Raw genomic sequence first — 22,907 nt, forward strand, 5'->3', positions numbered from 1 at the left:
AAGTCAGCATATTAACATCCTCCACAAGGAAAAGAGGGCTGCAATATTATAGAATCCCTAAAGATGATCACGCATACCAGAGCACATGCTGCTGGGGTTGGGGAAACAAGCTCTTGAAATGGGCAGTTAACTATCAGATTAGACATATTGTTGACATGTACAGGTCACTTGGGCAATACAGACAATAAATCTTAATATATCTGACAAATTAAATGTATTTCCCTGGAAGCCACCCTACCATACTGGCATGTGGGTATTTCTATTTCGGCAGAAACTATGTCTCTGACCATTACACAAGCGGTCCCACAGTGTGATCTCATGACCATCACTAAAGCCAGACATATCAGTAAATTGTATCTCCAGCGAAACACAATATATGTGTTTGAAGCCAGTATTAAAATATGTCATGTTGTGGCTAAACCAAATATTAAAGCCAAAGATATTGGTGATAATGTGCCCCGACCATTCCTGTGTCCAGTGAAGCGCTATGCGTACATGAATTCCAGATTATGGGTCACTTACAAATTGAATGGTATTGAAATAACAATTGTTATAACAATTGGTAATATTCATGCTTTCCAGTGCTGCCATCTTCAGGTTGAAATGGGCAACAATTGCATATGAAAATGTTGAAAATGACTGTTCATTATTTGCCTCATCATTTGAGGCAGAAAACGTGTTTACATTTGCAAGAATTGAAGTGATCCAGTAGTCAGTATCCATTTAAAAGATTTTGTTGTTCATGCACTGCACATAACTAAACACAGGTACACACTGGCTTCCAGTGTCTAAAATGTAAAATAGAATTCAAATGAAGACCCCCACACACTTCTACAATTGGTTCTTAAAAGTGAAAATGTAAATCATTGCGGCAGCAGTTGACCTTTTAGGATTTGGTGTCTTGCTATAGTGTGCCATTCAGGCTAGCACAAGTAACCTGTAACGCTTTCACAACAAATAGCCCACACAATGAATATATTTGGAAATGTATTTAATTCAAGTATATACAAATATAAAATTTATACACATTAGCTAATATGAAATGTTAGCAACATGGTACACTTCAATGTTTTGCAGTATTTTCAATGTTTTTTGCAGATTTTGTGTGAAAGACAAGATATAAAAAGGCAAACAAATAAATGTACACAATATTAATTTTTCTTGAACTAATGGCATAATCTACCAGAACTAACAGGTTAACCAGCTAGTAAATGTAATTTAAATTTAAATACATTTTATATAGAGATATTCAAAATGGCACAGATTCAGATTAAAGGATAATGTATTGGATGTTGTGAGCTAGGTTTACATAAACTCAGGCCTTTGCAAATGACTTGTGCTCATCTAATCTAGTCAAATCTAGCTTCCATAAACAAATAAATCTTTTTGAAACAAACAAAAACCAATAAAAGAGGCTAGAGCTTCTGTTCTGCTCTGTACTCATTGGAGTGAAAGAGAAACAAGTCATGGATGCTCCAGATTCAAACATCATCAGTAACCAGACAATAAAAATCTGTTCGAGCCTCGTAGCTCCGTGAGCCGAGGTCAGACACGTCAATCTCAGTGATTCTGGCTTCAGTTCTTGGATCAGAAGCTGGTGGGAGAGCTTGGTCCTTGGACATTGCTTTATAGATAGGGAATCGTAAGCCTATGGATCAGAGTAGTGGATTGATTATGATATATGATCCCAAATCTGAAATAATTCAAAATTCTTTGTAAGCCTACTTATATGTAAGGAAAGTATAAGCTGCTGTTAAATAAAATGTAGCATATCTGGAAGCTATACAGTAGGACACACAAGACACACTGGAAAATTGTGAGCAAGCAACAGACAAAACAGCACTTTCAACATTTTCTTACCCAGATCTCCTGCAGGGTCTGGATCAGGTCTGCAGTCCAGGTAGTCTGGCTGCAATGTAAGCATGGGGTCCCTATCCCCCTGGAGTAGAGTCTGAGGGTCTCCAGACAACTGAGTGTGGAACACCACTTTACGGGGCATGGCCAAGGCTAGTGCTTTCCAAAATCCAGATGATGGCACCTGAGAGTGAGAAATAGTGAAGGTATATATTGAGTATTTGTAGGCATGATAGATCAGGAGCACACTGAACAACTTAATAATTTACATCAGAGGGCCTTTTGCAGATGGTGTCAGCTATTGCTGACTGTAATTACAAGACATATGCTGCTGATCTGATCATGGTAATATTAAAGGCACATGATGGCCATGAACTGTGGTTGACTGGTACATATTCATAACAATAAGATCCAATATTTTAGACATATACAAACATGTACAATAGAAAATGTACAGACACAATTTCTTAGATATTTATGAGAACCACTGTTTTAAGAAAATTATTACATAAGTGAACAGGAATAAACAGCAAAACATTTTAAAATGGCATATAAATTTGTTTGTATAAACACTAAATTGTATATTGTGTGAGGGCTCACCACAGAATGTGCTCCCCAGATGAGAGTTGTGATTTGGGCCTGGTGATCTCGTAGTTGCTGTATGATGTCCACATTCACATGCTTCTGCTGAGACTGAAAGATGATGAAGATGGGCTTGTGAGACAGCTCCAGCAGGTGAAACATGCCCTGTCTAAAAGCAGACCAAAACCCCTTAGAAGTGAATAGATACTGTAATACTGAGACAAAGCAGCAAGATTTCTCTTCCCCATTTAAAATAATACAAACAAGTCAAATTCTCTGATTCTTTGTTGACACTAACTGGAAACTTCTATTAAAAAAATTATTTTATTTTTGTTTACTAGCCATTATGAACTATTTTTTAATTATGAGACATTACGTCCCAAAAGGCATTAATTAGTACCTGAAGTTGGTGGTGCACCACTCCTGCTGTACATAGGCCTGTGACAACACAACAATGAGCCGCCGACAGCGACTAATATTCATAAGCAACTCTGCAGATGGCTCTGAGGACACAACCCACACAAACTAATTTTCAGGAGCTGAGCAGAATAAAAAAGTATAAGAAAATATACTGCATAGTCATTGTACTATTTAAAAAGCCAGAAATTCCTTGAAAAACAAAAACTATAACTACATTCTAAGAAAGTAATATTGACATTATTAAGTACTGCATAACTTCTAGTTATATGCACAATGTAAGTTATATCAAATTCCTGTCATAATTCAAAATCCAAAAATGCAAATGCAACTTATTTTAAATTTAAATAAATCTGCCTGACTGACATTGAAAGCAAGCCGTTCTGTTATTACATGCCTGAGAGACATACCTGCTCCAGGAAGGATGTTTGTGTTGTTAAGGAGTAACTTATGCCCATACTTAGTCTCCAGATGAGGTTTCAGGATAAAATTTACAAACTTCTGGTCATTCTCATCGTTTATGTAAGAAATGTAGGCATCATAAATTTTGCCATCTGAGTTAAAAAAAAATCATCAGGATCATGATCACTGACATACTGACGATTATGCAAGAAACATAGACTTATATATACAGTATATATTTAGAAACATATAATAACTAAGTGCAGTCTTACCATTGATTTCATAATCTCCATATGAGTTTTTATACCAGAGTTTGAAGTTGAGGTGGCATTTAGAATACACTACAGCAGCCAAGACTAACATTATGAACAAAACCAGGGATGCTAGCACTGCCCCTGTGTGATTGGGGAAGACTGAGTGAAAGAAAAAAATGTAATCAATATTACTGCATGTTTGCATAGAGTCCAGTCACCTGGAAATGGAATAAATGCTGATTATACGATGATAAGATGAATAACAAAGATCAATGCTGAAATAAATACAGTTCTTTAATTTGTATGCAGACTTTTGAAACCCATTGTGTGTATCCTTAAGAAACATGAAAGGTCATTATCAGCATCTGTCCTGGTCTATCACAATTCACATAATGTAGAAAAGATCTTACTGGTTCTTTGAAGCCTGAAGGTGGTTGTACTGTTCCATATTTCACATGTATAGAGACCAAAATCTGACTTTTCCGTCAAGTTCACAGTCACGACACTGCTCACCATCAACTGGTCTTCATCTGTGAACCTGTAAAGGTCATAAGGGTTATTTTCACCTTGCACCTGTTCCATTCAGGAGTGCATTCCATAACAGCATATGTTAAACATGTGTGGTGAATGATTAAAAAAGTACTTTCTGTTCATTAATCGTACAAGAATTGTCAGTTTGAGTGCTGGTTCAGAGCCAGAGCCTAATTAAAAACCAGTTCTTTCTTTATCGACACCCAAAGCTCTGAACCAGGAAAAGTGGTTTTAAGTAGCACCAAAACATTGCTGGTCTAGATTTAAGAACTGCTCACGTCAGGGGCTGGGGGTGGGGTTACTGTGACCAGCAAGACAAAAGTGAAGGCCATTTTTATATCATTTTAAATCAGGATTCCCCATATTTGGATGCCAAACATAAAAAACGTAAAGCAACATACGTGACGTAATACTTGGCTCTGTGATGGCTCTCTAGCCCATGCTAAGGCAAACCGGTTCTTAGAAGGCTAGCCAGTGGAACCAACTTTGAACGAGCACAAGCACTAGCTCTGAACCAGCACCCGGATCTTTCTGGTGGAAAGGGGGCAATGGTGCACTCACCACTCTGAGGTGTTCTGAGTGAAGGAACCAGGGCTGAGAAAAGGTTCTCCATCTTTGCTCCAACGCAGATGGGCAGATGGACATTCAGCCTCACTGTTGTTGTAGTGCATCAAAACTGTACAGTTTAATTCAACACTGGAGCCTAGGCCTCCCCACACATCTGTATCAGTGCTGCTGGGCAAAAATCGCAACGTTCTGCTGCAAAGATGTTCTGTATGGGAAGAATAGTACATTCCTTGCATAAGCAATATGAAATATGTGCTGACAGAAATGTACCACTACTGTCAAGTAAAAATCTTTGTATTTAGAGTTCCCACATGGTAAAACAGAAATCATTCATCATATCATTGATGGCTGGCAAGTTTGGATCCCAATGATGCCATACTAGAGACACTAGTAAATTGTGGATGTCCATGAGCTCATGTGTCCAGATGAGAGAAGTTAGTGACTTCCTCTGTTCCCACCACTTTGAAAGACGTGTTGTTGGCTGGCTTCATTTGTCTCAGATGAATTATGTGTTATCCATAATGCTTTTGAGTTGGTAATTCATACTGTAGGTAGGAGAGAGCTGGCTGGAGGAGAGAGTGTAAATTGGCAGACGACCAAACTTGGGGTAGGGGCAGAGGATCTTGTATGCTTGGATTTATATATTACAGAGAACATATCTATCAAGTACTATTAAATAGTTATGTCTAGTCATGAATTGTAAAAATTAGCTTTTTGTGCAAATAATTATTCATTTAATTTATTATTAAATCTTCCACTCTATGGTAGGTGTATATGGTAGAGGAAAACATACAAATTTCCAGGTCCATATACAGAAAATGCAACAATGAGGTCTTTATAAGAGAACAGCAGAACAAAGCGAAACATTATTCTCCTTAACAGCTGAGGATGATAATCATCGCCTCTCTCCAGACCTTTTAATTTCAGTACTGTGCCCCTATTCAGACACTGTGAACTAAACTATACTATCATTACTAATAGTATAACTAATTAGTAATAGCACTAATCAGTAAAGCAGCAACAGTAAAGTAAGAATCAATACAGTATATTTTTGTTGGGCTTTGTATACATTCAGCTACACACTTTATCACAGCCTGAAAATAAGTAACACTTTAAAAATAAACAAATAAAGGTATAAATCTCTAGTGTTAGCTTCATGCTGGGACTTTTTGGTGCCTTTTTGCAGAATAGGCCAAATTTCTTTTTATATGACTGACTGTATGGCTAGATATCTTTCCCTTGCATATAAATCTGTCTGGCTAATTTTCAATAGATCATAACAACCTGACCACCAAATTATTAAAATTTTCAATGAAAATGAATTATGTTAGATATGTATTAACATTCTTTTTGAATGAATTACCAATATTCTGGATCTTGATGTGGTGTCATTACTTTAAGTCACTGAGAGTAACACCACTGGCACATTTCCAATATGATGTATTGTATTTTCTTAAATTCCCTCCAATATTATTTCTCAGCAAGATTGATAGCTGTAGGTCTAATCTAATTTTATCCACAAGAAAAAAAAGTTAATTAATAACTTAAAGAAAAACAGTGTATTTTTGTGTTTTTCCTTATTTTTACACACTAGTTTTGGTTATACTGGATGAAACTTTAGAGTACATTAATCTCAATCTTTTACCTAGTGCTGGGTAATTCACTACTGCACAATAAAGTTTTTATTTTTATAACTGTAATTTGGTGGAATTTACAATAATAACAGCAGATAAATTCATTCTGATAGTCCCATCCCAAATCACATGCAACTTGGCATAACATTGTATGACAGATTTGTAAGACAGAGCCCACTCTTCGTGAAAGCATATTAAATCTCTACTCTCTTGAAGTATGATTATTTCCCTTAATGCAAAATTAATCCTGTGATTAAAGTAGTATAATCTAGACTGAATACAGGTATATTGGGATTAGCTTTCTTGCCATTTATAAATCAATGCAGCAACCACATGATACTTAATACATGATATTTAAGAAAAGCTGTTTACATGTTAATTAAAATGTTTAGATCTTAACTTAAAAGAAATGACTAGAAAAACAAAATGCTTGGATGACTAGATGTGTTGGAGAACTAGGACTCTTATATATGGGATATTATAACAAGCACATTAAGTGCATTGAGGGCACATTTGTCTTTGTTTTTTTAAATAACAATATTTTCAGTATTTACCCCTTTACGTTTGATCCCTTACATTTTGTTGAAGCAGATTTAAAAAACTAACTAAATTACATACAACTTCTGACATTTTTCTGTGTCCCCCTTGGTGTCCCAAAGATTGAGAGCCTGTGCTGTATCATATGAGTACAAAGTACAGTACAGATCAGTGGAACAAGAATACGGAAGTGTGTTTGCACAGCAAACATGAACTGAGCAGGCTTTAACTTTCTAATAGATTTCCTTTCCCTGTTTCTGACCAGGGATCAGGTCACAATCCAAACAGTGTTGAGTTTTAAAGCTGGCTAAATGGATGTCATGACAGGTGTATGTGCTCATCTTCTATTTTGATGACAATACAAGAAGACAGTAGTCAGCTATTAAAGATATGCCATTTACATGTTATAGGTAGCTGGTAGTCTCTTCCACATTTATAGATTTAAATATGAAATAAGCATTGAAAAGATGAGAAGCATGCACACAGAACTAAGCCTGTGTTCATTTGAATGTATTCAAAAAAGGGCTGAGAGCAGGGTGGATGGGAATAAAGAGGATAAACAGGAAAAATTCAATTGATCAGTAAATGCATAAGCATTTTTCAAATTTTAAATAACACAGAAACATCAATAGTAAACTGACTAAAAGTTTTTCAAACCAGCCTGTTGACTTTTTAAGCTACCTCACCACTTGGGTGTATAATTGATTTGCTAACAACAATGACAACAGGTTTGACCAAACAAGCAAGTTATTCATGTACACATGAGTAGGAAGCATGTCAGTAAACTGTAGCTAATAAATAAGCAGTATTACAGTCTAATGTCATTAAAATAGATAGATAGATAGATAGATAGATAGATAGATAGATAGATAGATAGATAGATAGATAGATAGATAGATAGATAGATAATATTAATAAGGTCATGATATCATTTAAACATATTGTGTGTGATTTTACATGTCCACCACTCATTAATTATTTACAGCAGAGTTGACTAACATTCACCAGATACCAAGGTGCAAAGTTCATGTTGACACTTTTTTCTATTTAAACAAACACATTAACTGACAAAATAACAAGAAAGTAATGCACTTCTTCATCTCCCTCACGTACTAGGTTTATTTTTGCACTTCAGGGAAATCTGACTTCGGGAGGGGGGGGGGGGGTCCAAAACATTCATATAAAATAGTACATAAGAAAATCCTCAGTCTCACCTGCGATCACGACTGCAAACTGGATCCGTATTAAACACGTGAAAAGACTCATGTGTCCCATCGCGCTTCATAAGTCCTTCATTAAACGTCCAAAGTGAACTTTTCCGTCGTACTTGAGTCAAATCCGTAAAACAGTGTATGCATATAGATGTGAAACAAGCCTAAAGTTGATTAAAAGCATAGCTGAGATGCGCACAGTTTGCGCAGTGAAAGCGCAAAACGAAAAGTGGAACCGCGTGTCACGTGACACTCCACAGTACGTGTGGTGAACTAGAAATACTCTTAATATAAAGATTTCTACTATAGTACAGTATAGTATAGTATAGTATAGTATAGTACAGTATAATATAGTATAGTATAGTATAGTATATATCAGTACATACTATATTTATACATACATACATACATACATACATAAAAAATAAAAATATTTGATTTTGAAAGTGTGGGGCACGGTGGCTTAGTGGCTTATTGGTTAGCACGTTCGCCTCACACCTCCAGGGTTGTGTTTGTGGAGTTTGCATGTTCTCCCCATGTCTCAGGGGTTTCCTGCCCTGGTCCAAAGACATGCATGCCTGGAAAATTGTGCCCTGTGATGGGTTGGCACTCCGTCCAGGGTGTATCCTGCCTCGATGTCCGATGATGCCTCAGATAGGCACAGGCTCCCCGTGACCCGAGAAGTTCGGATAAGTGGTAGAGAGTGAGTGAGAGTGAGTGATTTTGAAAGTCCTTTTTATATATTTCGAGAATAAGGTTGAAATATTGTGGAATAACTTAACAATAGTAAAGTGATTAATAATTATGAAGAGGACAGTTCAAAAAATAATAATTACAACAATACATATACAAATACAAACACATCTGCAGATCATAATTGCATTAAACTAACTGCTATCTTGAATCGTGTGCCTATCACTTTATATTTCCTTGTCATTGAACAAATAGACTTTTACTTTCACCACTGACTTTGCCATAGAGTTTAACTCCAAAATAATACACAAGTGTTTAGCACAGTGTAGCAGCATTACTGTTATAAAAGCTTTAATTGCTTTACATTTCCTTGTAATTTACCAATTTCTCTTACTTTTAGCTTGACAGCTGGTTTTGCCAAAGTGTTAACCAATGAAGTAGCGCCTTGAACTTGTAAAGGTAGACAAGACAGGTGCACCATAATTAACGTAAAAAAGAGAGGTGAGACAAGACAAAAGATGACATAGAAAAACATGACAACATTTTTGTAAAGCTCAAATACCTATATTTTAGATATCCTTTTTCTTTTCTTTTTTTGACCAACATTTCATTTTTCTGCTGGATTTGCTATAATGTTTAGAACTGATGTAGTGTCTGAAACTTGTTAAAGTGGTTTCTTTGCATCATGAAAGTACCCTGCAAAGGAAGATAGCAAAAGAGGTAAGAAAAAATTTTTTTGCATAATGGAGTGGAATGGCTTTTGTAAAATGAATAATAAAAAAATATATAAATGTTTAAATCCATTTTCGCTATATTGTTATTTAACAGTCTAACCTTTTGCAGCTGGTTTTGGGTTAGTGTTTGTAGCTATTGTCATGTACTGAACTTGCACATGAACTTTTTAGCCGATTCAGGGTTTCCATAATGGAAACAGCAATAGACATACAAATATCATAGTAGAGCTGCAAAATGTTTGTAAAAGATTCAGGTTATCAGACTTTATAATTATTTTGGCTGTTGCTTATAAGTTTGCCTTTGTGTCTAGACTTTAGTTTTTTGTTTGCTTTTCTGTTTTCTATGTAGATTTTACCTCAGATGGAGAGTCCTGATTGGTGACCTGAACTTGTACAGGATCTCAACAGGATTGAGGGAGTATGGGAGAATGAATAGAATTTCTTAACATTTGACAGTGTGACTAACATTAGTTTTGCATTAGTGTTTATACAGTAGCTGAGGCAGAGTCCTGAACTTGTACACAAGCATTTATGCCTCAAGACAAGCACATAGTGATTAAGGCATCAAGAAAGCTTTGACAAGACAAAACTGTTTAGCATATTAGTAGAATAATTACATAATTAGTAGAATTTAATTACATTTAAAAATAACATTTCCTTGCCATTGAACAAATTGACTCTTTATTCCGAGGTGCTGAACTTATATAATATAAAGCCCTCAACTTGTACAAGAATTTGCTCAATTCAGCTACCCCATAAAACAGATAGCAAAAGATGTAAGTTCAAAGACTTTTTTTTATAGCCTTTACTATAATGTTTACCTCAGTGGTAGCCTTCTGATTGCCAAAGGAGCCTGTAGGCCACAGCAGGACAAAACAAGGACTTCTCCTCAGGATGGGTATAGAGTGATTAATGTGGCAAGAGAAGTAAGACGAAATACAAAGGTATAGCATAGCAAGCAATGTGACTTTTAATAAAATAAAATAAATAAAATAATAGGTGGTGTTTTGAAATTGTACAGTACCCTGTGTTCCTCACATTAGTTCCCCCATAAAGAAGACAGCAAAACATGTATGAGCAGACACACTTTTATCATGGTAAAGCATCATGACTTAAAGTTAAAGTTTCACATCCCTAGAATTGAGACTTTATATATATACATATATATATTAATCTTGAAAAATACAAAAAAGTATATGTAAATATTGTAAATACAGTACAAAAAATCCAGTGGACAAAAAATTAAAGCGACTGTCATAAACAGTAAAGAATGACAATAGAGTAGTGAATTAATAATGCATCAAATAGAAACAAGTAATTAAACAGCTGCGCATAGATTCATCTTCAATCCATCTTCTGGAAATGGGATCATGAATGGACAGGGTTCATAATAAGATTAGACATTGTAGTCCAGTTTATTCTGCTGCTGATTGTTCTTTTTCTGTCTTCTGAACATTTATTGAACAAGTTTGTCGTTCATTTGTTCTTGCTCGGCTGTAGGATAAACGGAAATTAGGATGTACATGATTCTTGCATGCAGTACAGTCAGGCCTGATCTATAAATGCATTCTAGAGGTACAATACAATTTTTTATTACATGTGCATAAATGCAATTTATTTATAAAATCTTAAAAAACAAAACAATACATAAAAATATTGTATTACATTTTTGTAATACCAATTATATTCTCAAGCTAATAGATGCTTCACTTAAGTGTGTATTCAAATCATTTTAATTCAAACAGACTTCCAATAATATTTTCTTTCTAGTGTAATCTAGTGATTTAGTGAGTTTTATGCTACTCTAAATGATACAGTTGTCTAAAATTTTATGCAGTGAAGTATTCCTAATGACAATTAGGAATAACAATAAAAGGAAGTGTGTCTAAAGCTTTGCACATGGCAAATTATTCATACATTATTCTGACTGTACAGGAGAAAGAAATACATTACATTATTATTTATTATTCTTTAAGTTAATCAAATATAAATGTGCATTAATATTTGCAGATATGATTTTAATAAATTTGATACTCAGGTTACATTTACCTCTTATGATCTCAAAAATCTGAAATAAGGTGATCAATATTTGACCTAAGCGTGTTTGCATACAACTGTAATTGGTAACTCATATCAATAATAACTTAAACCTATTGACAAAATATTAACCACAAGAAAATGTATTTTTGAAATAGAAAAAAATAGAAAATTTTGACAAGGAAATTAGATAATAAATATAACTAGTTGGATAAAGCAGATAAATCATTGTAGTGCTACATAATGAGACAATTAAATTGTCATTTTGGTCACTTACGCTAGTTCTTCTTTTAGTCTTTCGAGTTTGTCTTGCAGCCTTGTATTTTTCACCTCTAAGGGAGAACTTGGGACAAACCACCCTGCGATGGACTTACACAGCACCACAACATGCTGCCTCGACAATTGTCCAGTACATTTTGGTTAGGAGAAGAAATAAACTAAATAAGTATTCAAAGTATAAAAAAATAAAAATGACCAAAATATAAATGCACGTGTTAATCACAATATCAATATCTTCATGAATATTTCTTATTTAAGCCAAAGTTATCATTTTGTGAGCTGTAATACCTCAAAAATGACAACGAAGGCAAAGCGGACTGCCTGAATGACCCAAAACCGATTGGTTAAAGTGTAATCATCATTACTCCTATAGTCTCTATAGCTAAAAGAAAAAACAACAGCAACAAACATGTCACATCCAACTTAATCTGCATGCTTATGACACCATCAGGTAAATATATACAGCAAATATATCTCAACAGAAATAAAGAACTGCCAGTAAATGTTTCATTAATAAGATTTTTAACAATATTAACAATACCTGCAGTGTGTCACATTCATGCCATTGTGAATGAGTTGATTGGGGAAAAAGTCTTTTCTTATGTTTTCATCATTTGTATCAGCCATAGACAGAGTGTTATTAATATAACCTGACATACATCTGTGTAAGAGAAACAGAGAATGACAGTATGATAAGTACTTTTTAGTGCTTGCTTAGTAATTACAGCATTCTGTGTAGTATAGTGTCAGATATATTTTCCACATACTCAACACCGCTAGCATTGAAATTAGCGCAGGGTCCATAGCGGTAACGATACACCAACCGAGGGATAAAATCAGAGGATATGCCAATGACTAGCCCATTAGCAATGACAGCTAGCACACCAATTGTTTCCAGAACATCTGTCCAAACACCTACAAAGTTCAAAAGTTGAATTATTATATATATTGAATGATTATTTATATATATATATATATATATATATATATATATATATATATATATATATATATATATATATATATATATATCTTCTGTTCTCACCGATATCTTTAGTCTTCCTGGGAACCAGTCTTCTCTCCAGACTGACCATTTTAATAGCGTCCATTCTGATCTCAATGATGTTGTTAAGCAGAGCGAGCAGAGGAGCCAGAGGAAATGCAGCCACAAAGATGGTGGTGAAACTGAACTGGAGTACTAAACATAGGGGTAAATTTACAAAGCACAAAAAGAAGTTTTGAGAAACAAATACTGAAAACCAGAAAGATGTGAACCCATGCTGCTCCTTTAAAAACATGTCAGTACCCATTTCTAGGAATTCATTGAAGAGGCTGAATGAGTCCACGTTATTTAGGTCAAAGTTCCAGAGCAAGTCCTTAAGTTGACAGTTTTCACACAGCCTAGAATCTCCTGTACCATCTAAACAGCCCTCTGAACACTGTCTAACCCTTATCTTCCGACTCCGTCGCCTTTTCAGCCACCGCTTGAACCAGCTGTGGAGAGAGTAAATACTTTTTACATGACATTACTCTTAAATGTCTCTTAACAGCTTTTAGACATACAGGTATGCTGATAATTCATATTTCAATATAGCATTACAGTATTTTCAGCATACACTACACTACTCTCTTGGATAACACATTTTTACAAAATTTTAAAACTTCATTTAGAGCTTCATTTAGTCATTTAGTCTCTTTACTGAGCAGCTACTGTATGCTTTGGAGCAATTTGTCAGGTGGAAAGTCACTCCAAATGCTTATAGATAATATTTCTTTACTTATTTGTTTATTTATATTAAATCATACCCGTCTTAAACTGTTATATAGTAACTGATAGGTACTGTGTATAAATTTCATTTTAGTTATTTAGCTTAACAAAACAAATAAATATGGATCTACATATTTTAGAATATAGACAATTCAGTGCTCTTTTCCCTTACCAGAAGCACACATTAGACAGTTTAAGAATCCTGACTTACGGGCCTGAAAACTCAAACATGTTGCTGATGAACTGTTTGAGCAACATGATGATGGCCATCTGAATGAACAGGTCTGTCAGACATCCACTAGGGTGACACTAAACAAAAGAAACGGTCATACTTGGTGATTTCCACTATGGGGAGGCAGACTCAATATTAGTTTATTCAGCTTTCTTTTAAATACATGTATAAGAGTTTTTAATGTAAATATTCATGACCTGAAAGAGATACCATTTTGAGTTCTAATCTCAAAAAATAAGAATTTATTTAAATCACCTCCTCTAATCTCCAGATTCCTGCTATCCTCACATATCCACCTGGATGTCCGTTTATCCTACAATAAATAAACAAAATATTTATTTGCTTAATACCTTGATACCCACATTGATAGTCCGCAAATTATTGGAAAGAAGTTTCCAAATAGTTAGTGAACTCTATTGTGGTTCCTTACCTGCCAAGAAAGAATGCTGTGTATATGAGTGAGGAGAAAAGAGTGAAGAACTGGAAGGTAAACATCTTCACTGTAAAGCTTCGTTCAACAGCAGCATGTGAACGCACATTTTCTAAAAATATAAGAAATAAATGAACTAATTTGCCAACTTTTAGTTAATATTGTACCAGAGATTATACTTCACCTACCTAATTCACATAACTTAATGGCCACTTTGCGATTGACCTACACAAGATGAAAAGAGTGAGACTTTGCTGGACTGTGGATGATCAAATTCTTCCTCAAATCAATGCCATTTAGGAAAACATCAAGTTTTATTGTCATTCTAAAACAGAATTTAAAAAGTGTATTTTTTACCCTGGTCATGATGGTTATTGTGAGGAAGTGCAGCACTGCTCCCAGCATGAAAGCCACAGTATTGCTATTGTCACTAAGAAAAGGCCATTTGGTGTGCTTAGCAAACTCTACACTGGCTATTACCCTGAACACCACAATGGCCTGTGCCAATCCAATGATCAGAAGCAACTGTGAACATGCACACACAAATACAAAAACTTTAAGCTCTGAAATGTACACTTTGACTTTGTATGTAATGTTACAGTCACTTCAGAAAAGACCTTTTAGATATAATTCCTTTACAACTTTCTGTATTACAGCTAGAATTTCAAGTTCATAGGATGTCCTCACCATGAGCGTCATTAGCACCATTATTAGTGTACTGCGCAGGTATGAGTGACTGTACTTTTTAGACTTGCAATTACGGTTATTCACTATCTCCAGGATCAGCTCCTCCTGCGTAGAAATAAATATGCATAAAAAGACTCGAGTAATACCTATTCAATACAGCATAAACTTCTCCTACTGCTGCATCTATTGTATAATGGATGAAAAAGGATACCAGTTATATTGCATTCCTACCTCTTCTTCACACCAATCAAAAACTTTCCACTCACAGACGTATGAGGCAGTGTGGAGTTTCCAGAACTCTAGAAACACAGTAGCTGAAGAAAATGGCAGGATTATCTCAGTGACCAAACAAAAATGCTATAGAAGATTTGAAGACTATGCACAGAAATGAGATCTTACCCCAAACAGCCATGAACATAGCAAATGCAACTGTTCCTTCATTGTCAAACAATGTGCTCACCTGCGCCAAATGAAAAGACAAAAAATGGTATCTAAGCCCTTCATTGAGTCTCTTGGTGATTACAAGATTGAATTGTGCATTCAAAGACAAATACAAAGCTTTGGTAAATAACTGAATGACCTACAAACAAAGGTAATACAGTAACCTTGCATTGGTATTTGTTGTGCATATAATATGTGTTTAATGCATTCAAGTGGGAATACCTTTGCGTACATGCATGTATCTGAGAGCCGCCAGACCTTACATCTCTTATCACACAGTGGGCACATTATAATCTTTGATTCACACACCTCCTGTCTATAGCACAAGCAAACATACAAACAAACACAAACATCATGAAATAACATAACAAATTAGAATCCTAAAGAAAGATTCTACAAATAATATGATGTAGATCAATGTTGCGATGTCTGAGTAAGAGCTCAGTGTTAGAACTGTTAGATAAGGATTCACTTCAGAATCAAAGTTTGGTCTCAAACAGGTTTGTAACTGCATATTTTTATATCGTTGTAAAAACCAGTTGGATTTGCTTATACATAACATTTTTGAGTCACAGAGTATGTCTATGTAAAGGCAAATAATCTTTTCCCCAGATCATTGATAGGCCAATGAAAGATCAGGGGATGATCTTTATAGAATGATGATCTAATAGAAAGTTAGCAAAGAAAGTGCCTGTCTCAAAAAGTGTAGAGAATTCATTGAATGAGGTCATTGAATATTTTTTATCCCTCCTAAACTAAGATATGCAAAATTGAACCAAGCCACCTGGTCCAAGACAAATAAAGTTGGTTAATTTAAACAAAAGCCATATGCAAAATACAAATGACTTTGTGCCTCTTTGTCTTTGTATCTCATGACATGTGCTACAAAATATGTGACTAAGGTGTTACAGTTTGGTGTGTAGTCCTTGTCATGATTAAAATTGCCATCACCTTTACCCCGGGAAGTTATTTAGGCCATACGTAGTAGAGAAATGTGCATAGAATCTCAGTTTTAAAAAAAAGGTAACCAAATAGTTTCATATAGTTTTTCATTTCTCTTAACGTTGTTTCGTTTGGTTGTTCATTTCTTTCCAGTGTTGTTAGATTATCTATTTCATTATAATTGAATGCTTGGGGTTTAGTCTAACTTTGTTAGCACTTCAGAGTGCTTTTGACTTGTGGCTTTTGTTACTGCTTTATTGTGTTACTAGAATAAAGACTTTAAGTTCAAATAAAATAAAAAAATCACTCACATGTGCATGTAAAATATGGAGCCAGGTTAAAAATAAATAAATTCCTGCAGATGATTTAATGTATATATCTGATATCTCTGTACAGTGCTGCAGTTTTTTCCAGCATCTATGAGGAAAATAAAATACATAAACCTTGCCATTTCCAACAAGGTTTTGACAATGTAGGCATTTATGTTGGGCAAGGAGTAGGTGTGTGAATATTTCAGGATGTGGTTTCCTAATACTCGCTCTATAAATGTCTGTTTCGAAGGCTTTCTTAACACAATTTCATTACTGAATATATAGCTGTACTATAGAGCTGTGGTTATTACACAATGTGTAGCAAAAGCTGTTTTTAGACCAAAAGCAGCAACGGAATACATACCTACATAGAAGCTGTATATAATACCAAATATAATTTATGCTGTACTTCCTATGTGTATTTGCATGTTGTGAATATACAGCTGTGAGTGACTGAAGTGTATATCTTATGTGCAGGCTCTTGTGACTGTTCTCTGACCAACTTAGAACAAAATAGTAGATGAAGATAGTTTCACAGTGCCTTTGGCTATGAGTACATGTTACAAAATGGCTTGCAAAAAAGCAGTGGAATGTTTCAAGGACAAAAACTGTACATAATCTCAATCATTATAGCTGTCCTGCATCACGTCTGGATTAGTTTTAATGGTATGTTCGTTTAATATGCCACAGATCCTATTATATTTTGTGACATTCATCTGAAAATGCCTGCAAAGTTTGAGTTTAGCAAGCACTCAAAATGCAGTTCTATTAATCAAATACAAGTACATACAAGTCATCCCAATAGATATAAATTATATAACTGAGAATATTAACATAAAATAAAATAACTTACATTAGAGGGTTGGGGTTGAAGAAAAATAGGCCATAAAGGAAGACTATGACCCCCAGCAGTGCAGCAGGGATGAGCAGAAATGTGTACCAGCCCAGCCAAAGGAAATACAGAGCCACTTTTTCTCCAAAGTAGTGTCTAAGTGTGCACAAATACAGTGGTGTGAAAAAGTGTTGGCCCCCTTCCTGATTTTTAATTTTTTTGAATGTTTGTCACACTTTAATGTTTCAGATCATCAAAAAATTTAAATATTAGTTAAAGATAACACAAGTAAACATAACATGCGGTTTTTAAATGAAGATTATTATTAATAAGGGAAAACAAAATAAAATTTATAAAAAACAGCGAACTTGGGTTCTGCAGCAGGACAATGATCCAAAACACACCAGCAAGTCCACCTCTGAAGCTGAAGAAAAACAAAATGAAGACTTTGGAGTGGCCTAGTCAAAGTCCTGACCTGAATCCTATTGAGATACTGTGGCATGACCTTAAAAAGGTGGTTCATGCTCGAAAATCCTCCAATGTGGCTGAAGTACAACAATTCTGCAAAGATGAGTGGACCAAAATTCCTCCACAGCGCAGAAACAGACTCTGCAAACGCATGTTATTAGGTTTAGGGGGCAAACACTTTTTCACACAGGGTCCTGTAGGTTTGGATTTTGTTTTCCCTTAATAATAAAATCCTTCATTTAAAAACTGCATGTTGTGTTCATTTGTGTTATCTTTGACTAATATTTAAATTTGTTTTATGACCTGAAACATTAAAGTGTGAAAAAAAAAAAACCAGGAAGGGGCAAACACTTTTTCTTACCACTGTACACAGGGAATTATCAGCCCTCATGTCAGATTCCAATACATATTAAAGTTATTGATTTGTGTTGATTAGGTCAATGCACAGTACCTTACATCAGCTATTGGCTGCCCATTAAAACAGGCAGTCCATCTAGCCCAGTTCTTTCTCAGTTCTTTCTGTTCCTCTTTCTTAAATAGAAAAATAAAGAGGGAGCATGCATATTAACTGTGTTTAATAGTTGATATTATTGTGATGCCTATACCTTTTCCTTTCATTGGCCTCTATGTACATGCCTAAAAATAACACATGATCAGCCACTAACTGGGTAATTTGTTCTGGAAATCCTTTAATAAATTTTAACAAGAACCTCCTCTCCAAGGCATGACACCAACAATATAAGGAACAAATTCGTATAATGTGAAGAATGCAACAAGGGAAATCCTAAACTTACTTACTCAAAACTAAAACTTTCTTTATATTATAGTATACTTTGTTGGGACATAAGAACTAACAAAACATGTTTGAATAGCGAGAATAGAAAAACAAACTAATTCATACCTCATGGAGACAAAACTGTGCCCGAAATACATCCTGTTTAATGAGATCTGACAAATACTCTGGAACACCTGAGAGCCATGAAAACAAATACAGTATACTGTATATACTGTACATAGTTCACCCTCCCTCAACTCTATGTTTTATTACCTAGGGCCTAAATAACCATTGTGGGGTCTTCATCAACTTCTATAACAGCAAATAACCTCAGGTGAAACAACAAAAAAATGTGCACTGAAATTTGAGAGCCTTTGTTTCTGCACAGCTCTCTTAAGATCCATCCACAACATCTCAGTGGGGTTGAGGTCTGAACGTTGACTTGGCCATTTCAACACTTTGACCAGCTTAAGCTCCTAGAATGAAAGCCTCACATTTGTCTCAAGAACATTCTTGTATAAAGTGTTCATTATTGTCTCAATAGCTGCAGGGTTCAGAATCTGTTGCTGTAGAAGTAGGACCGGTGTACTCAGTTTTTTCCCACCTGCTCTTGAAAGTCGGTTTACATTTTTTGGAAACAGTGATTACTAATTGAAATCTGGTGTGTTTTTGTTTTCATCTGAGGTTATTCGGTTGTTTATAGACAATGCAATAAATATCTTTAATTGTATAATGTCCAAATTTTGACGGATTGTATTAAGCAATGCGAATTACTAAACTACTGAAAGGAAAGGCAATTCAGATGTTAATGGTGCAATTACTTACCATTACTTTCTATACAGGTGTGGTGCAGGATGTATTCAACTATTCGTATCCTGCAAGAGACATTAGACTCTTAATGAATGGGCCTCATAATGTAGCAGGCCATGATCCTAAGGCTGCATGTTTGTGCCTGTGTTATTACCTTGTTGACTGTGGTATACTCCCCTGCTGCACAGAGCTCCAGTTACATGCATCTGATACTTTAAGCAGATATCGGTATGTCTCAAAGATATCTTTTGGGGCTGTGATTCCATAAAAAACTTTGTCATCATCTGTAATTTTCTGCCACACAAACATACTTAGTTTATAATATAATTCAACTTTTGTGTAAGTTAACATAAAACCATAAAAACACCTTAAATACCGTTATCTGCAAGTTCTTGTCCTTCAAAGCATTGATGAAATTCAATTTCTTCATGAAGCTTTCTTTTTTGGTATCTTTATCCATTTCCTGGGCCACCAGAACATAGTCGAAGGACTTTGGGGAGTGCTACCAAGATTTGAGGTATGTTAAATCCATGTCTTATACAGAGAGTTAAAAACAAGCTATGAATATAAATATTATTAGTTTTTGTAATACTTTTAAAACAGCATGGAATGCAAAACCACCAGGCATTTGAAACTTGCTACAATAAATCAATTCAATTCAATTCAATTCAAGTTAATGTGTATAGCGCTTTTTACAATAGACATTGTCTCAAAGCAGCTTTACAGAACATAAACACAGAGCAGAAGGTAAACATAATTAATGATAAAGGAATTAACGAATAATAAAAGAAAAGAATTAACAGAATAAAAATTCTATATTATTATTAGATGTATATAGTTCACAGTGTGTATGTATTTATTCCCCTATGAGCAAGTCTGAGATGACTCAGGCAGCAGTGGCAAGGAAAAACTCCCTTAAATTGGTAAAGGAAGAAACCTTGAGAGGAACCGGACTCAAGGGGGAACCCATCCTCATATGGGTGACACTGGGGGTGTGATTGTAATATACAGTCAGTTAAATGTTGTATTGGTGTGAGGTTCAAGGACTTCTGATCTCCTGAGTACCACAGAGTCTAACTGGAGATGTCTCAGGATTCTTAGAGTCGGCCTCGGCTCAGTGGACGTCCAAAGGCTTCGTCCCACAGAGGACGTTGGGAGCTGGTACAGTGTCTGGATGCCTCGGGATGTAAATCAGGCATTTATTTACTTACTACAATAAATTATCAAATGAACAATATGGCATATTTAGGGTTATATATTCAGCATTTGGCAGACACACTTATCCAGCGCGACTTACTGTACATTATCTCATTTTTTTTTTATACAACTGAGCAATTGAGTGTTAAGGGCCTTACTCAGGATCCCAACAGCCGCAGCTTGGTGGACCTGGGATCAAACTCACAACTTTCCCATTGGTAGCCCAACACCTTAACCACTAGGCTATCACAAGTCTTGTAGTATGATATGTAGTGTGATGCTTCTTACCATAAGAAGCATAGAAAGGCTCCCAGCGCCATTTTCTTTTTTCACCACCCCGATAGCTTCCAATAGTTCAATGCTTCCCTGCAACAGCATAAATGCATACAGAATTGCAGTATCATATTTCCAAACATACACTTTGTCAATAGAGTACATGTCAGAAAAAAATAAAAACTGACTACAGTCTGAAGTGGATTTAAAAGTGCATTTTTAAAAGTTCATTTGTGGTAATGACATGGTATTAATTAAATGAAAATGTATTTCTTAAAAATGAATGGAATGCATAGTGTTTGTTTGATGTCATGGGAGAGGCTTGAATGAATGCCAAGTTCATTCAATGAATTCTGAAGCACTCCTAAACACTGATAATTCTAATAACCCTTTAGAGAACTTTTTTGTTGTGCAGCAGTGTTTTAGAACTGACCGCATTAGAATAATATCCAAAACTTCACTGATTCATCACTTTGCTCTCAGTTCCTCAGAATCACCAAGAATGACATGTGATGAGGGAGGTTTCTAAACTGACAATATTTTAGACAACAGAGTTTACATACTTTGCTAAGATATGACATCTGATTAGAAAAAGCTCATTCTGGACTATAAGAAACCTTACACTGTTTTCCCCTAGACTGGACCTAACAACCAAACAACAGTGTGTGTATTACTAGTAATAGTAATGGTGACAGTAGTAGTTAAAAAGTATCCCTAGTTTGAATAAAACAATGAATATTCTTTGTTGGTATATGGCCAGCAGTCATTCACACAAGTGTATAAGGAAGTACATTTTTAAAGCAAGTACATATAGCAATTGTGAAAGTCACCATGTGTCTGTCCAATGGTAATGTAAAAGGTAATATTAATCCTAAACGTCGACTAATTCATTTTGTGTGTCTTAAAAACCAACGACAGATTCTTAAAAAACAAAAAATTGCATATAATTAGTATGGTTGATGGCTGGCAAATATTGTTATTGTTAATAATCAAATTAAGCAGCTACAGCAATAGGTTAGGCTATTGTGGCACAGTCTATTGTGTAAACATAGCTTTCAGAAACTAAGATTATATAAGATAAAACAAGATAAGATAAAATAAGATAAGATAAATTTTATTGATCCCACAGTGGGAAATTCACCCCCATTGGAAACTAGACTGCAAATTATCTGCCAATGTGGTGTGTATTTTCCCTTAGTTATGTTCAATATAGTATAATAAGACCAAAGCGATGTGAAGTGTGTAGTTTCCCCCTCACCTGCCTCCTGTGACTAATTTTTCGAGCCATCACTGAGGTTGAGTCCAGATCCAGTGGGAAAAAATTAAGCTACATGGAGTCGCGCTATTCGGTATTCGGCATGAGCTTTAAGTCTTATTCAACACTTATCATAAATACTGCTTACTTCCGCAATTCTTACTGAGTTTATGAGTGTGTGAGAGAGTTAGTGTGTGAGAGAGTGAGTGTATGTGAGTGTGTGAGAGAGTGAGTGTGTGAGCGAGTGAGTGAGAGAGTGGGGGAGAGAGTGAGTTAGTGAGTGAGTGTGTGTGTGTGTGTGTGTGTGTGTGTGTGTGTGTGTGTGTGTGTGTGTGTGAGACAGAGAGAGAGAGAGAGAGAGAGAGAGAGAGAGAGAGAGAGAGAGAGAGAGAGAGAGAGAGGGAGTGGGGGAGAGAGTGAGTGTGTGAGAGCGTGAGTGAGTGTGTGAGACAGTGAGTGAGTGAAGGAGTGTGTGAGTGTGTGAGCATAACAAATATCTTTCTATGATTGGAATGTCACCTGTCAGCTTTCTGGGATGTGTCATATGTCAGGTAGCAGGTAAATGTTAGTAGGTTTGTTTACTAAACAAATAGCGTCTTATTAAATGACTAATAAACAAATGCGCCATTCGGAAACTCAGTCGGTTTGGCAATGTTTATAAATGAACAGGGACATATGTATAAAAATCAAGGACAAACAAAATTGATCATTTTTATAGGTCAGGACAAATTTCTGACACTGGGTGGCAGCAGAG

The 22,907-nt window shown here is 35.4% G+C and overlaps 2 protein-coding genes across 3 annotated transcripts; both read right to left on the minus strand.

The window, feature by feature from the left end:
- Positions 1-974: 974 nt before the first annotated feature.
- Positions 975-8,231, minus strand: sigirr (single immunoglobulin and toll-interleukin 1 receptor (TIR) domain). Its single transcript, XM_027172945.2, has 9 exons — positions 7,993-8,231; positions 4,602-4,812; positions 3,920-4,047; positions 3,528-3,668; positions 3,264-3,407; positions 2,837-2,939; positions 2,455-2,605; positions 1,861-2,038; positions 975-1,648 (listed from the first exon to the last, which is right to left on the minus strand). The coding sequence occupies exons 1-9, from the start codon at positions 8,051-8,053 to the stop codon at positions 1,482-1,484; spliced, it is 1,284 nt and encodes a 427-aa protein (XP_027028746.2). The 5' UTR covers positions 8,054-8,231; the 3' UTR covers positions 975-1,481.
- Positions 8,232-10,363: 2,132 nt separating this feature from the next.
- LOC113660222 (anoctamin-9) lies at positions 10,364-22,421 on the minus strand. 2 transcript variants are annotated; one of them, XR_003444765.2, is made up of 24 exons: positions 22,157-22,421; positions 20,914-20,991; positions 19,805-19,930; positions 19,583-19,722; positions 19,444-19,493; positions 18,745-18,812; positions 18,295-18,374; positions 17,397-17,531; positions 15,513-15,606; positions 15,249-15,309; positions 15,081-15,163; positions 14,850-14,954; positions 14,520-14,687; positions 14,351-14,387; positions 14,163-14,274; positions 13,988-14,045; positions 13,712-13,809; positions 13,039-13,226; positions 12,778-12,930; positions 12,500-12,647; positions 12,274-12,393; positions 12,021-12,114; positions 11,731-11,890; positions 10,364-10,910 (listed from the first exon to the last, which is right to left on the minus strand). XR_003444765.2 is itself a non-coding variant. In XM_027173544.2 (24 exons), the coding sequence occupies exons 1-24, from the start codon at positions 22,184-22,186 to the stop codon at positions 10,832-10,834; spliced, it is 2,418 nt and encodes an 805-aa protein (XP_027029345.2). In that variant the 5' UTR covers positions 22,187-22,419; the 3' UTR covers positions 10,364-10,831. The 2 variants fall into 2 exon arrangements, 1 of the variants encoding a protein (XP_027029345.2); XM_027173544.2 differs by having other exon boundaries at positions 11,731-11,843; positions 22,157-22,419.
- Between the last annotated feature and the right edge of the window lie 486 nt (positions 22,422-22,907).

This window comes from Tachysurus fulvidraco, chromosome 10 (assembly GCF_022655615.1).
Source record: "Tachysurus fulvidraco isolate hzauxx_2018 chromosome 10, HZAU_PFXX_2.0, whole genome shotgun sequence".
NCBI lineage: Eukaryota > Metazoa > Chordata > Actinopteri > Siluriformes > Bagridae > Tachysurus > Tachysurus fulvidraco.

Bases quoted from the DNA above. Each gene is read 5' to 3' on its own strand.
- LOC113660222 (XM_027173544.2), bottom strand. From the start codon at position 22,186: ATGGCTCGAAAAATTAGTCACAGGAGGCAG. The intron at 12,115-12,273 runs GTATTGTTAATA...TTTTTCTTTTAG, and splicing joins ATGAATGTGACACACTGCAG to CTATAGAGACTATAGGAGTA. The intron at 10,911-11,730 runs GTAAGTGACCAA...TTTATCCTACAG, and splicing joins AGACTAAAAGAAGAACTAGC to CCGAGCAAGAACAAATGAAC.
- sigirr (XM_027172945.2), bottom strand. From the start codon at position 8,053: ATGGGACACATGAGTCTTTTCACGTGTTTAATACGGATCCAGTTTGCA. The intron at 3,408-3,527 runs GTAAGACTGCAC...TTTTTAACTCAG, and splicing joins TGGAGATTATGAAATCAATG to ATGGCAAAATTTATGATGCC. The intron at 2,940-3,263 runs GTATGTCTCTCA...TTGTGTCCTCAG, and splicing joins AAACATCCTTCCTGGAGCAG to AGCCATCTGCAGAGTTGCTT.